Consider the following 14,094-nt stretch of genomic DNA (forward strand, 5'->3'; position numbering starts at 1 on the left):
TAACCTCCCCCCTTTCCCCCTTAAGAAAGGAAATTTTCTTATTTTGTCTCCTGCATTCTCAAATTATTACTTTAGTATAATGTGGGGGAGGATACAGGTCTTTGTGCACGAAGTCATTCTGTTACTACAAGGTACATTCCGCAAGACATTGAATGCTATATACATACACCACTTGCACGAAATTATTGTATGCAATCTGTGAAACTTGTTGCACACCAATAATCCTTAGGTTTATACTAATTTTTTTAGTACTGGAGTATCCAATGGTAAAATAACATCATTACAAGTCTTGTATTCTCATTTTCACATTATACATTTTATAGGCACAGATGTATATACAGTGGCTATTTGCATAACCAGTTCTATATTCCAAAACAGCCCTTCTGAATTAAGAGAGATTCTAGAAAGATCTGTTTGTTGCTTAATTTGACTTAACATTTATTTCTTCAGTGCAGCTGCAGATGCTCTTTCTCTGCAGTGCGAAGTCCATTAATTCTCCATGGCTCTTGGAAAAAGTCAAGATGATGGCAATATGAATGCAGCTTTGCTGATGAACTTCAAAAAAATACAGTAGCAATCCATGTCCATAGGGTCAATCCAAGGTCATTTTGGAAAGAAGTGCAAGATAGGACTACAGCAGCAGCTTTACTGTCCTTTAAGGACAGATTGGAGAAAACATACACAAGCTGTTCATAACAAGTAAGGATTTTCCAGTTCAAAAAATAAATTTTACTACATGAGAAACAAAGGGGTGAGAACACAAAATAATTAACCACAAGGTACTACTTAAAACAAACTTTTCAATATAGAGTACTTATTCCACTTAACATTTTGTTCAGAGGAAAAGCTAAATTACAATCTACCAATAACAATGCAGAAAAAAAAATTACTTTTCTGGTACCCCTCAAACAAATTAGGGTGTTTTTTACACATTAAAGTAATTTAACAGAATTTTTTAACTGCTGCCAATAGTGAGCTGAAGTCCACTGAGACACCAACATATTCCAGATCATCATGTGACACTAAGTATAAAATATTATTTCTGGTATCTGTCCATCTTCTATTGATGTACCATTGTTGTTACCTGGTGAACTATAAAAGACAAAGCATGTTTTGCTAGCAGTAGGAGATTCGTGGATCACTTTCTTCAAACCTTTTGTTCCATAGTGGGAATCAGGACCCTGAAAAACATCACAAGAGATCAGCAAGAGAATGGAGGTGGGCAAGACCCAAAAATGACTGATGGCCAAACACAACTGACTTAGACTATTTTAGTAGTACAAAATTTCTGTACCCACATCATATAAATTATATACAGAATCACGGGCAACAGAAGCAAGGGCCCTATGTCTAAATAACAAAAATATATTTCTCTGACAGCAGACTTAAACCAGTTGTTTTTATCCAACTAGTAATGAATACTTTCTAGTATTTCTCCTTATCACACAGGTTGTCTGTATTCTTACTTAGTTCCCTGCCTTAGCTGCTTTTATTGTGCAGTATTCTTTCCAACCCACGGAACTCGGATTTCTCTATAGGGAATTATATTTAGAAGAAGATTAAAATTTTTCTGAGAAATAAATTTGTCCACAACACTAAGGGGAGACCTTCTGAGAACAAGTAATTTTTGCCTCTTAGTTCAGCACTAGTATATAAAGGGAGATGAAAAAAGAGCTGTTTTCTTGAATTTAGCTAGTGGTTAGAATATCCTTGATAAAAGAAATCAAACTTAAATTTTGATAGAGAGCTGCGAGATTACATTTTCTAGATATTGCTTTTTTCCCACACAGTACCGGTGACTTCCATTAGAATTCATTCTAACTCCTACATCGAGCAAAAAAAGTGGGAAGGCACAAAGGATCCAGTTTATGAATTTCATGCTGTGGCACAGAAGAGATGTAATAGTCTTACAAATTACAGTGGAGTTTTAACTATGTCCCTCTTTAGCCCTAAACTTAAAATAAATACAAGATCTAGAAGACACTTTCCCATCAGAAGACTGAAAAAAGAATAACTCTTGCATCAAAGTAACACTTTCTTCCGTGCTGTTAGACATTCTTACTTTCAATGTTGCACAAGCTGTGTAGCAAACCGTGGGCAGAATCTCTATGGGCTCTTTGAACATAACTCTGAAGGTACTGGCTGTTCCATCACAGCTGAATCCAGTGTCGTTCTGTCCCAGCGTCTGATTCTTCTCATAATCAATTATCTGGACAAAAGCACAAACATTGTATTTTTATGTTTACAAGCATGAGAAAGGTTCTGATTGTATGCACAGGAGAAGGTTACAAGCAAACACTTGCCTACCCCACCCAGCCTAACTGCAAGGACAGTGCAATCTCAGCTGGAAAGGAGCTGTGATTTCCTGATACCACTGGAGCTGACGCAGCAGCTTGGAACGACAGCTCGTGAGTTTAGCACGGGCTGTGGGCACTGCTCCAACCAGGTTAAAGTCTGTGCTTGGGAAATGGAGAATAGCTCTCAGACCTGCAGCTTCTGACCTTCATGTACAACATCTAATCCTGTGCTTAGATTTGCTGATCTCTGTACACCTTCACAGCCCACATGAGGGAATCTCATTTGCTGCCTCTGGCTAGTTTAGAAAACAAGTTTTTACAGATAATGTAGGCAGTCAATGACACCTTCAAAAAAGATAACAAGAACTTGTGCTGTTACGTTTTATACAATTTATTTCTAATCTTGATTCAGTATAAAAAGTCTACTCAGATGACACAATATTTATTTTGCCTTCAATTTCAGTGGTGAGTAAGAATCACTAGTTCCAATGTAATAATAGCAGATTTCTTCCCATTTTGGGTCGCAATCCTGCCCAATACCTCTTGCAGAAGTTGGATATCAGAGCTTTGGAGCAGAGCATTCTTGTGATTACTGCACTAAGAAGAATCCTATCTGGTTTTATAGTTTCTTATTAACTTGCCATATAATTTTTAGTATTACCCATGCATGAGATGAAGCTTTATTCCAGGCAAAGTGTACTCTAGTTTTTTCCCCAGCCACAATCAATAGAAATATTAACAATTATAATGCTGAAGACTTAACCCGTTTTCACATAACAGATGTATTTGCAATATAAATTATCACTATTTTATGGCAAGTTTTAAATGTTTAACTCTCTGAAACCCTGCTAGTACTGATGCAGAGCCAAAAAGAAAGTTAGAGTCACAAGACTTAAGTAACTGTCTGAAAAGATTGTGACAAGAAAGTTTCAGATTCATCAGTTATTAGGGACACTTCCAGGATAAAGAGAACCTATATAATATGGATGGCCTTAATATGAACCATAAAGCTTTATTTAGCCTTTCAGTTTGAATTGGGAGGATCTTTTTCAAGTGAATCTTCCAATCATTCCCACTTAATATGCATTGGTTGGCATTGAAAAAAATCTAAATTCTTTTCAGATTAAATAAATCCAGCAAACATCCTGAGGGAACACACTGAATGCTTGCATCTGCTAACAAGAATTCAGCTGAGAGGTTCATAAAAGGGTTTATATGAAGTAAAAATCCCCAGGTATGTTAAGTATAGCTGCTAGGTTCCTGAAATCAACTCTTTTGTTCTGAAGATTCTGTCTAGTGCACTATGCTACTCATTTACATGGATATACAGTTTGACAAAACCAAACTGAAGATACTTTAAATAGAGGAATTTGCAAGTGTGCCTTTAAAGTGAGAAATGTGGAAAAGCCAAATTCCTTCAAAACGCTGTTCCAGATACATTCTGTTTGGAACGGCATTAAGAGGAAAGGCACAAAATCCCTATCCTTAAGCACAGAGTAGTCAGATAATAATATCATCAAATAGGAAGCAGAAGACAATTTGACATTTAAACAGAATGTCCAGTAATGAACTGAAACAGCAATTCCAGCACATGCTAGAAGTCTAGAAAGATAGGGACAATTGAATTTCTGCCCCTACATGAAGTCACAGACTATTTATTTCACAAAATTTCTCATGCATCTAATAAATCAATGTGATGTTATAGTACTAGGATATGAAATACACAGCACAGGGTAAAACTGTTCCAGTCACAGAATCCTAGTATCTTGTTAGAAAGCTTAGAATCAAAGCAAAACTATTATCTACAAGAAAAATAATTCAAATAGACTGAAATTCCACACTCAAAAAGGAAAAATAAATTACTGCTGGATCAATACTACTAGAAGACAACCCTGACCACAACACGCTAAGGGATCTAACAGGCTACAAGTGCAGGAAATACAATTTAATGGTATTTTCAATTACCTACTGGGACCAGGCAAGGGTCACATCAGGATACGAAGCAGGGGGACATTTTTAGATGCTATCACTGGCCACTTCATGAGCCTGCTAACCAATTGCTCAGCAAGAAGAAATGCAACCCTTGATTTGGTACTGAGTGATGAGCAGGATCAGATTCAAAATTTCATAATGGAAACACTATGTAACAGTGTCCATAATATACTTAGAGTCAACACACCCACATGTACAACAAAAGCAAATCCCCCACAGCTGTGCTAAATTTCAAAAAGAGGAAAGCAAGAAAGCTTGTTCAAAAGAAACTAAAAGGAACAATTACAAAAATCAAATCTTCATGCAGGCTACTGAAGGACATAACATACCCAAGTACAATATCAGTACATATTTCCTATGAGGTAAGGCTTGAGGAAAGGGGAAAAAAGCTGGATGCTGGGAAACACTGACATTGAAAATGACTGAAGGACAGAAGAATACAGCAGAAAGGGAGCAGAGTTCCATAGTGTTCTTCTTTTGCCAGTCACTCACACCCACTTGTGACAAAACACACCTTAGACCCCTGGCCTATCAATTGCTCCCTCCCAAATACAGACCAAACCTATTGCAAGTGCCACAAGCGTAGCTTCCTTTTGCAAATTCCTACAAGTGTACAAGCCTATTTAAACATAATCTACTGTACCTGTATATTAACTTGATAGTCTGTGGGTCCATGAATAGAACCATATAATCCAAATCCCACTATAGAAATTCTTCTGTTAACCGTGAACCTGGTAAGACAAAAGAAAGGAATTCAAACAACTGTGGTGACTGTGTTGCCTTATTTCAAGTAGGAAAAAACTCCCACTGAAGAGTAGGGAAGTAAACTGAGAATGGCATTGCATTTTTTTTTAAAACAGCATTTTTAAATGTAGATTTCAATACTAAGAAAAAGCTTTGTCAGTTTTATAGGTTCTTAATAATATTAATTTTAAAAAATATTTATTCTTAAAAATAAAAAGCTTTTCTAATTCCTCAAGATATTCAGTGTTACTAAACAAAACATAACCAGATTCTTCTCAGTATCTCCAAAGTAAAAACAGGTCAAGACTTGTTATTTCAAAAAGAATTATACAGATAACACTCAATCATTCTAAAACACGCACCCAATCCTCCCAAACCTCAATCTTGTTTGTATTTTATGTGTGTAATAGCCCAAGTTATTTAAAAAAAAGGGAGAGATCAAACCTGTGCAACAGAGCCAGTGTGTTTGCTATTGTATCTTATACCAAAAAGTCAAAGTTGATTTGTTCCCTTTCTCCCCACACATTTCTGTCTTTCCTTCAAAGAGTTTCTGAAGTCCTACCTAATGCGGTCGCTTGTTCCACTGTAGCCCCAGCGACTCTCCACCTGCTGGAACCTGTTAATGCTGCATTCTTTTCCTCTGAGGCAACACCTTGGTCGGTCAATGTAATCTACTTTAGGTTTAGGATTGACAGTAAAGTGCAGAAAGAGATTTACTACCTCCCGATCCGACAAGATTCCAGATTGAGCAGGGCCTGTGAAAACAGAAAACTTCTAAGATGATTTGAAGGATTACTCCAGCTTTTGTATTTAAACCACACACATTTCACAAGCTGAAGACAACAGTAATATTTTCCAATGGCCAGCGCATAATCGGCAGATTGCTTTGTTTTCATTTGTGCATCACAACTCTTATTAGCACAATATTAATAACAGAATTGAGTATTAAGCAACACTGAGAGATGGTCTAACAGTAAGACAAAGAACTCCAAAACTCACCTGCTGCAAACTCTTCAATAGTCATTAATGGAAAACGGATTAAGGAAAGAGCTCTTCCAAGGACTTTTTGTTTGTTCCCAAATGTCACCGGCAGTTGTTGTCTTTGACATTCTGCCTCTGCCCAGCGAACAACAGCTCCAAAGAGCCTACTCTCCCGAATACTGAGAGTGTCCCTTTCTAGAACTGCACATAGTGTGTCTAAAGAAAAAAATGTTAGTAGCTTTAGATCAGTTTTCATCCAAGCCAGTAACAGTGCTACATTATGTAAGCTTAAAATTCTAATTACAGACTAAGAACATTTCATAACAAGACCATTAGCTTTGTCTTATTATTGTATGTTATATGTGTGTGTATATATTGCACGTAATTTATCTTACATAAAAAGTAATCTCTCAATGACACATAGATTTCAAACTAAAAATTAATTTTCCTGCTATGAAGACAGGATATGAGTCCTTTCTTCTTGATTCCTAAGAGTGTAACTAATCTCTGTAGTGATAACAAATATCCTGAAGAATTTCCATTGCTAGGGCAAGATCAAAACTGAAAGTGACCAAACAGTGAATGCACACTACTAAAAAACCAAGTTACTCATGATGACAGTGTCATATTCTCATCTGGGCAGCCACCTGCTCATCTGGATCAACTATAGCCACAAGCAGCAGTGGTATACAAAAACCAGCTTAAAGACACATGAAAGTCACCTTAAGTAGTGACATATTTGCTATCCAAAAAGCCTGAAGATGAAACACAAGATCTGAGGCAAGGCACATGTTTAAAAAGCAGCTTATCCTGTATTTATTACTCCTTCTGACCTTCTTTGAATAACAGGTATGCACAAATTATCACAGAATACAAGTCAAAAAATAAATGGTTTATATTCTAAATCTTCTGTCTTTCGCAATTTTTATCTGCCTTGATTTTCAGTTTGCATTTATAGAAAACAGCATACTGGAAAGTCAAAACAGATTGAGACTTACCAAGACTAGAGATCACTCACAGTCTGAGTACAAATCCTACTGAACACAAGTTAACAATGGCTTTAAGGTTTCTTTATGCAGTGAAACACCTTCCTTCAGTCTGAATTTTTCCCACAATCTAGCTGAATTGGAGTAAAACCTCAGATACACATAGCAGCAATGAAATTGAGTAAGTAAATTTACAGCTGCTAGCTTTAGATAAAAGATTAAACAGAGAAACTAGCAGTTTATGTATGCATTTTTTAAAGCAGGTATCGTTAGGTACCTACAGGTACCTGATCCGTGCAACTTCGAATAGATAAATACCTGTGTGGCTCCTGTTGCATATGAAAAGCAGCTGTGGATGCCTCAGGGATGAGGCACAACCCTCACTGAGTGAAAGCTTTGGCTTCAGTGAGGTGTGGTGTCACCACAGTGGGAGCCCTGGAATTCCACCACTACTCAAACAGGGACACGGTGCAGTGGAACCCAGCTCAGGGGTGAAGCTCAAAGGAAAGCACTACAGGGGTGGATGGCCAAGAAGGGAAGAAGTGCTTGGGACTCTGCATACTCAGCTGAGGGAAGGAACTTTCCTGGGGTACTGTCATTTCATGCTTAGGACACACAGTGACTTACCTATATCAATATCTGTAAAGCCTTCTGCACTTATGGCATCCATAGTGCTTTTGTCTATTGTGTCGAGACAAAGACTAGCAAGCTGAGGTTCATCAAACAAACGAGCCTGGAAAGATAAAGAAATACATCTTCAGCATAAAGCTGACAAACTGCTAATCTTAAAAAGCAAGCATTTTACCTCTAGTACAGATATAAATTAAAGTAAGTTGATTTGTCTAAGTACTCTTTGTGTTTATACCTTCAGAAGTACTTAAAATCTCAAAGGAGTACATAATTAAGGAGAAATAGTAATTTCCCTCCAATTAGGAATTCTCCTAGTAAATCAAAACGAAGCTTAAATTTACCTACTTGAGTAAGCAGCATAAAGGCATTATCTGCTCGGAGATGCTTTGTTAGGAAATCCACACAATGTGCTTCCAGGGCAGGGACTGCATACTTCTTAGCAGTGTATAAAGTAGTCATGACTGTTTCTGGACCAATTTGAACTTCATCTGAGTAAAGAAACCTATAAATCAATACACAAATACATATCATAAAAACATATCTTTAGAGGGGCAGCCAAACACAACAATCTCTTTGCATTTAGAAAACAGGCCAAAGATTTGCACTGTACACAGTGCAATAGCTGACCTCATAGCATTTTTATAAATAAAGAAGGTAAGTTAAAAGGTTCAAGAGAGACTATTATGTTAACCTAATGGCATACATCTGTTTTAAATACATATTACTCCCTAGGACTGATCTGGCTGTCCTAGTTATACATAGCTACCCAACTGTAAACAACAGCTGAGCTGCAGCATTACTGAACTTACGAATGCATGCTCTCAGTTCATCAGGAAAATATCAATGCACAATCCTCTGTGGCTGTATTCCTGAAGTTCATTTACTGACAGTGCACACTGGCTTCCTCTCCATGAGGGAATAGTGTCAAGGACTTTGATTGTGAGAACATCTTATGACAAAGTTACCCTCTCTAGTATTCAGAGAGGAAAGGGAGTACATTCTAGCAGATGACCTTGACTCTTCTACTCCTGCCACAGCAAAACACTCTTGCTTGAGGCAAGAGGATTGGTTGTGATTTCAGCATAAGCTGTGAACCACAAGATAGGAGCCTCCACCAACATCAGGGGAAAAAACCCCTGTTTCCGAAGCAGTTGTTATTTAAGACTAGACAAGGTAAGATTTATTTTAAAGTTCTGTATGGAAAATACGACTTTTAAAAAAAATTTTTTCTTACAGGTGACATTTAAGATGATTTTAGTAAAATTTCATCAGCCTTTCAGATAACAATCAAGAATAGTCTGTGATTTACAAAAATACATTTGTCCCCAACACATAGGTAATTAAACATAATAAAACAGGGCACACTAGCAAATGCAAAAATTCCACAATGAAAACCAAGTCTCTCCTTTATATTTCTTAATATTTGTTTTTCAGAACATCCTGGAAATGAATGACGCACAGACAGAAGGTGTGTTTAGAAGAGTTTTCAAATGTAGCAATCAGCAGTTTGTATCTACCAAGAGAAACATGTGAAAATAACAGACTCCTTAAACTTCCTTGCAACATGGAGAAACTGAAGTAATATAAACCCAGCGCTGAAGTTTAAACCGAAGTTCTTCACTGTTTATATTTCATATATTCCAAAAAACCTCAAATTTTCAGTAGTTGCTAACACACAACTAAATATGGTGTTCAACACTAAATTTGCTTCCACAATACAGGTACAGATTTACCATTAAAAGACTCCAGTCTACTCAAACAGCCAGCTTGCACATCATTTTGCAGATCTGAAAAATGCTCTGAATTAATTTTTTTTAACTGGATTTAAATTGAACAACATTTAGGAAGAATTAATTTAATTAAATGCTAACTTGTTTTTAAAGTAAAAGTTTCCTACAGTTCAATTAGAACTGATTTATGAAAGCTATGAACTATTATTACCTGTTGATGAAAACAATGGGCTGACTTGTTCATCATAACTGCTTACAAATTTACTTTTTAGAAACAAATATTTCACAGGTACACTTTTGCATACTATATTGACAAGCACTTCATTAAAGCACTAGAATAGTGCATTTACATTTTGGTTCTAAAATTTAAAATCGGTTTAAAATGCCATAACTTTTGCTTATGACTTTATAGGAGCTTAGAGTCCAAATCACGTGGAAGTTGATTAACAGGCTGTAAAAAAAACCCAAACCAATACTCCTATGCAAACTACAGTATGCATTTTACCTAACAAAAAAGCAAATTCCAAGTTAGCTTTGGTTTTGTTCCTTAAGTGAATCCAAACAGAAGCCAATGAAGTGACACACCAGAGGGGCTCATCTGGCTTGTGTTTTACTTTCTGCTACACCTTCCAAAGAAAAAGGGTGCAGTCCTAGGTGTGTCTGGGTTAACTCTCCCCTCTGTGGCATGCCTGAACTAGCACAGCTTTATGTTCACACCACTGCTCCTCCTCCACTTAACTCAGTGGCACTGACAATCACTTCTCTTCCCCCTTTGCCCTCTTCACTCCTCTATTTCCCTCTGAGTCAGAGACAACCTAATTTTATTGGCATCCAGGATGAGGGAATGGGAAGCTGGGTGGATGTTCATAGCGGAAGGACATTTTTAGTGACCAGAACAAACTATTTTTCCAAGTGACCATTCAACCATTCACTCTAATATGCCTCTCATACATTTTATGTTACTTTTCTTTACTCTCAGGTTAGCACTTCCTTCTCCCCTTGTGTGAGCATCCTCTCAGTAGCTGAAATGTTTTCACTATGGTAGAAGCACACAGGAACCTTTTTTTCAAGTCAGCCATGATTACCCCTTTATTTACTGCTTGCCAAAATTCTCTGTAAAGATTTTTGGAAGATAGACTGCTAACTTGTGCCATATCATCACTTTGCTTTATTCTGTGATCAAAGAACAAGTTAGCTTACTATAAAATATGAATTAAATTTTTAAAAAAACAATCTTCGTAAAACCAGCAAAAAACCACGTAAAGCAGAACCCTACTGAGACAACTTGAATTTTCTTGATCATTGCTATTCAATTTGTAGTTAGAAACACACACACAAGTTGTTTCATTGGGAAATAGATTCAAACTTTGTGACTTCGATATCATTTCAGCTCCTAAGGATTTATCTGTCAAACTACTTCATTTGTTTTCATCAAAAAATCTTTTCCTTTAATTTTCTCGTAGCATTTGTCAGTAGATCTGTATGAAACACAAACTACAGACATGATTTAACAAACCACATGAGTAAATAAAATGGAAATGAGCAGAAGAACATTAAATAATTAGTAAATTATACCTAGAAAGTATTGCATTACTTAAACATTTCCTTTACTTTATGCTCATTTGCTACGCCTCTTCAAAGATCCTGACTTAATTTCTAGCCAGTATACCTCAAACTGGTATTTGCAAACTTTAAAGAAATGTCTTGTGAAAGGTAACTGTCATCATCTGAGTGATTTACTAATGACAGATAAAAGAGGCCAACAGGACAAGGTATTATTCCAGTCTCTTTCAGTCAATACCAGGAAAAGACCCCATGTTTTTTCCTGCATGGAAAAAGTCCATTACTGTCACATCTTACAGAAGTTCTCCCTAGATATGTTTTTAACAAGGTATTGCAATGTATATTTATTTCAACATAAGCTCAAAGAAATATACATGGCATGGAAGAACGTCCTAAAGAGCTGGCACAGACAGCAAACCTGAGATGTTTCAGCAGTCCAGCAGTGTGGTGATACTCAGACAAGACACAAGCACAATCAGTTTACTGACGCAAGTCCCGTGGCCATTACGCACTGGCAGCCCTACCAACACAAGATGCTTTTGTTTGCTTCTAACAACATCCCTTCATTCACTTCTACAGTGCTCAAATACCATCGTTCTTATCTTTACTTAGAAATCACTTAGAAATCTCTGTTTCTGCATTCTATTTTTCACCCAGACAAACTTCTCTTATTATATCCACTTTCCACTGTCCAGCGTTTTCCCCACATAAACACAGACAAACGCATACATGTGCACTGTCATTTACTTTTAACCTTTGGAACCCACTTGCTAGAAAGACACTTCCCACTACCTCTCACTCCTCTGCACAAAAAATCCATGAAGAGCAGTTTGCTAACAGCAACAGAAAGACATTGCTGCTGCATGGGGGTTTGTTGGGTTTTGTGCTCATCACTTGCTTTAACTCCTGTGCCCGTGATTACCTAAAGACCAGGTGACTCTTCTAATTGTTCCTGTCTCTTAGGCCTCAGCAAAAGAAGAAAGTTGCCAAGACTCAGGAGTTTTTCCAGTTACAAAAACCTTTGAGACACTACATATTTATTTCCAGGCAATAATATTACTTGTTTCCCAAATGTTCATTACAGAGAACTGTTTTATATATTTTATAGTTTATATTTTTTGCCTATCAGAGTGGTTTCTTTGATAAAAACCTGAAGGTTATGCAGTTTAATCATATTAACACACCACAGCCTGAGGCACAAATAAACCCTTAGTAATTGTTCCTATGAACACCATAAATTTTATTTACCAATACATTGAGCAAAGAGAAATGGTAGGTAAACTCATCAGTTTTTGTGAGCATGAGAACTAGCAGGTCCTATTCTGCCCAAATTAGAAATCGCTAACACACTATATATCCTTTTTGCTATCACTGTGCTCCCAGTCTCCCACTCAGATGGTCTGGGAGTAAAACTCAGCTGGTTACTGCCTTCTGCTGCATGTTCCCTCTCTGCCCAAGCATGATTATAATGGGTGCTATTACGGCAAAAAGATATAACAACTTATTATCTGCGCTAAGAAAGAACAGTGAACAGTAAGATGACTAAGACTTCAAAGTAAGTATCAAATTTCAAGGTAAGTATCAAACGAAACTAAAAGCTTGGAACAACAGCCTCTGTCCCGTCTTAGTTACTATTAGAAGATGGCTCCATAGATGCAACACCAAGGGGACCCACTAACTCCCATCATTGTACTTTAACAAACCGAAACACTGAATCCAAGAGCCCAACCAGACATCCACAGAGTGCTTCCCTAAACTGACAGTCAGCTGCCATGGAATTAGGGCACTTCTCTTGGGAAAACAGTGCAGGGTAAAGAGCAAGAAGGGACCAAAACACGTTGGAGGGGCGGTGTGACCTTGCGTGGAGTCCACAAGGTATTTCCGCGCCTTCCCTGCATCTCCCTCCAGGGCCGGGCAGCAGGGACAGGCCGGGCTCTGTGGGGACAGGAGCCGGGAGGGGCCGCGGGGCGAGGAAAAGGCACCGGCGGCGGAGCGGGGCCGCGGCGCGGAGCCCCCTGCGTGCGCGGCCGCCCCCGCCCCGCGCTGACCTGAGGAGCGCCAGGAAGGCGGCGGGCTCCACGTCGGGCAGCTCGATCTCGGCCGAGGTGGTGGCCATGCCGCCGTTGAACATCGCGTCGAACACGGCGCTGCCGGCCGCCAGCACGAACCGGTGGGCGGGGATGCGCTGCTGGCCGGGCCCGGGGGGCGCCGCCCCGCCGCCGCCGCCGCCGCCGCCGCGGGCGCTGCCCTTGCCCACCACGAAGTGCACGTCGCTGAGCAGCTCGTTGGAGAAGAGGAAGGCGAAGCGCTCCCGCAGCGAGCCCTTGGTGGCCTGCCAGTTGTACAGCGGCTCCCGCTGCAACACCGCGCCGGCCTCGGCGGCGGCGACACCCGCGGCGGACGCGGGCGGCGTCTCCACGGGCGCCCCCGGGCCGCCCCCCGCGGCCGCCATCGCCCTCGGGGCCGCGCCGGGCCGGGCCGCGCCGGGCGCTCCGTCAGCACCGCCCGCCGTCACCGCGGGCCCCGCCCCGCCCCGCGCAGGCGCCGCTGCCCGCGCAGGCCCCGCCGGAGCCGCCGCCCGGCCTGACCCGGGATGTGCCCGGGATGTCCCCCGGGACGTGCCCCGGAATGTGGCCCGGGATGTGTCCGGGATCTGCCCGGCCTGACCCGGGATGTGCCCCGGGATGTTCCCCGAGACGTTCACCGGGATGTGTCCCGGGACTGTGCCACTCGCCCGGCCCATCAAGGCGTCTGAGGCCGCCCATGCACGGAGAATGCGCTTCCAGAGCGGCCGCACCACGGAACTGATAACCCTGCCCACCCGTGGGAGCGGATAGATTGCAGCGATTGTGCTTAGGCACCTGAACTGCAAATTCACGTTCATAACGCCCGTTTCGCTGTGGTAACAGGGAGAACAAGGGCTGGTGACCTGTTTTAAATACTTCTGAAGTTGAAACATCTGCGGCTTTTCAGGCACATACACCTTGCAGTCCTTACGCGCGTCCCGTGTGTCTCGACATTTCGTGCTTTAACTTCCGAGGGGAGAAGTCGAAGCAAAGGGGCCGCTTGTGCCCCAGCAGCACTCGCACGATTCACCGCCCTTGGAGCAGGGGTGTAGGCAGGTGGATTAACCTTGGGGGCTGTGCTTTTAGGGAAGAAAGAGGAAAGGAA

The 14,094-nt window shown here is 40.3% G+C and overlaps 1 protein-coding gene across 1 annotated transcript; it reads right to left on the minus strand.

The window, feature by feature from the left end:
• Positions 1-205: 205 nt before the first annotated feature.
• On the minus strand, positions 206-13,386 carry BTBD1 (BTB domain containing 1). The gene is made up of 8 exons (XM_066196432.1): positions 12,972-13,386; positions 7,976-8,132; positions 7,628-7,733; positions 6,033-6,230; positions 5,596-5,788; positions 4,933-5,020; positions 2,063-2,209; positions 206-1,181 (listed from the first exon to the last, which is right to left on the minus strand). The coding sequence occupies exons 1-8, from the start codon at positions 13,373-13,375 to the stop codon at positions 1,023-1,025; spliced, it is 1,452 nt and encodes a 483-aa protein (XP_066052529.1). The 5' UTR covers positions 13,376-13,386; the 3' UTR covers positions 206-1,022.
• Positions 13,387-14,094: the final 708 nt, after the last annotated feature.

The sequence above is a fragment of the Chamaea fasciata genome, unplaced genomic scaffold (assembly GCF_029207755.1).
Source record: "Chamaea fasciata isolate MVZ Bird 193981 ecotype frontalis unplaced genomic scaffold, bChaFas1.0.hap1 SCAF_14, whole genome shotgun sequence".
NCBI classification, from domain to species: Eukaryota; Metazoa; Chordata; class Aves; order Passeriformes; family Sylviidae; genus Chamaea; species Chamaea fasciata.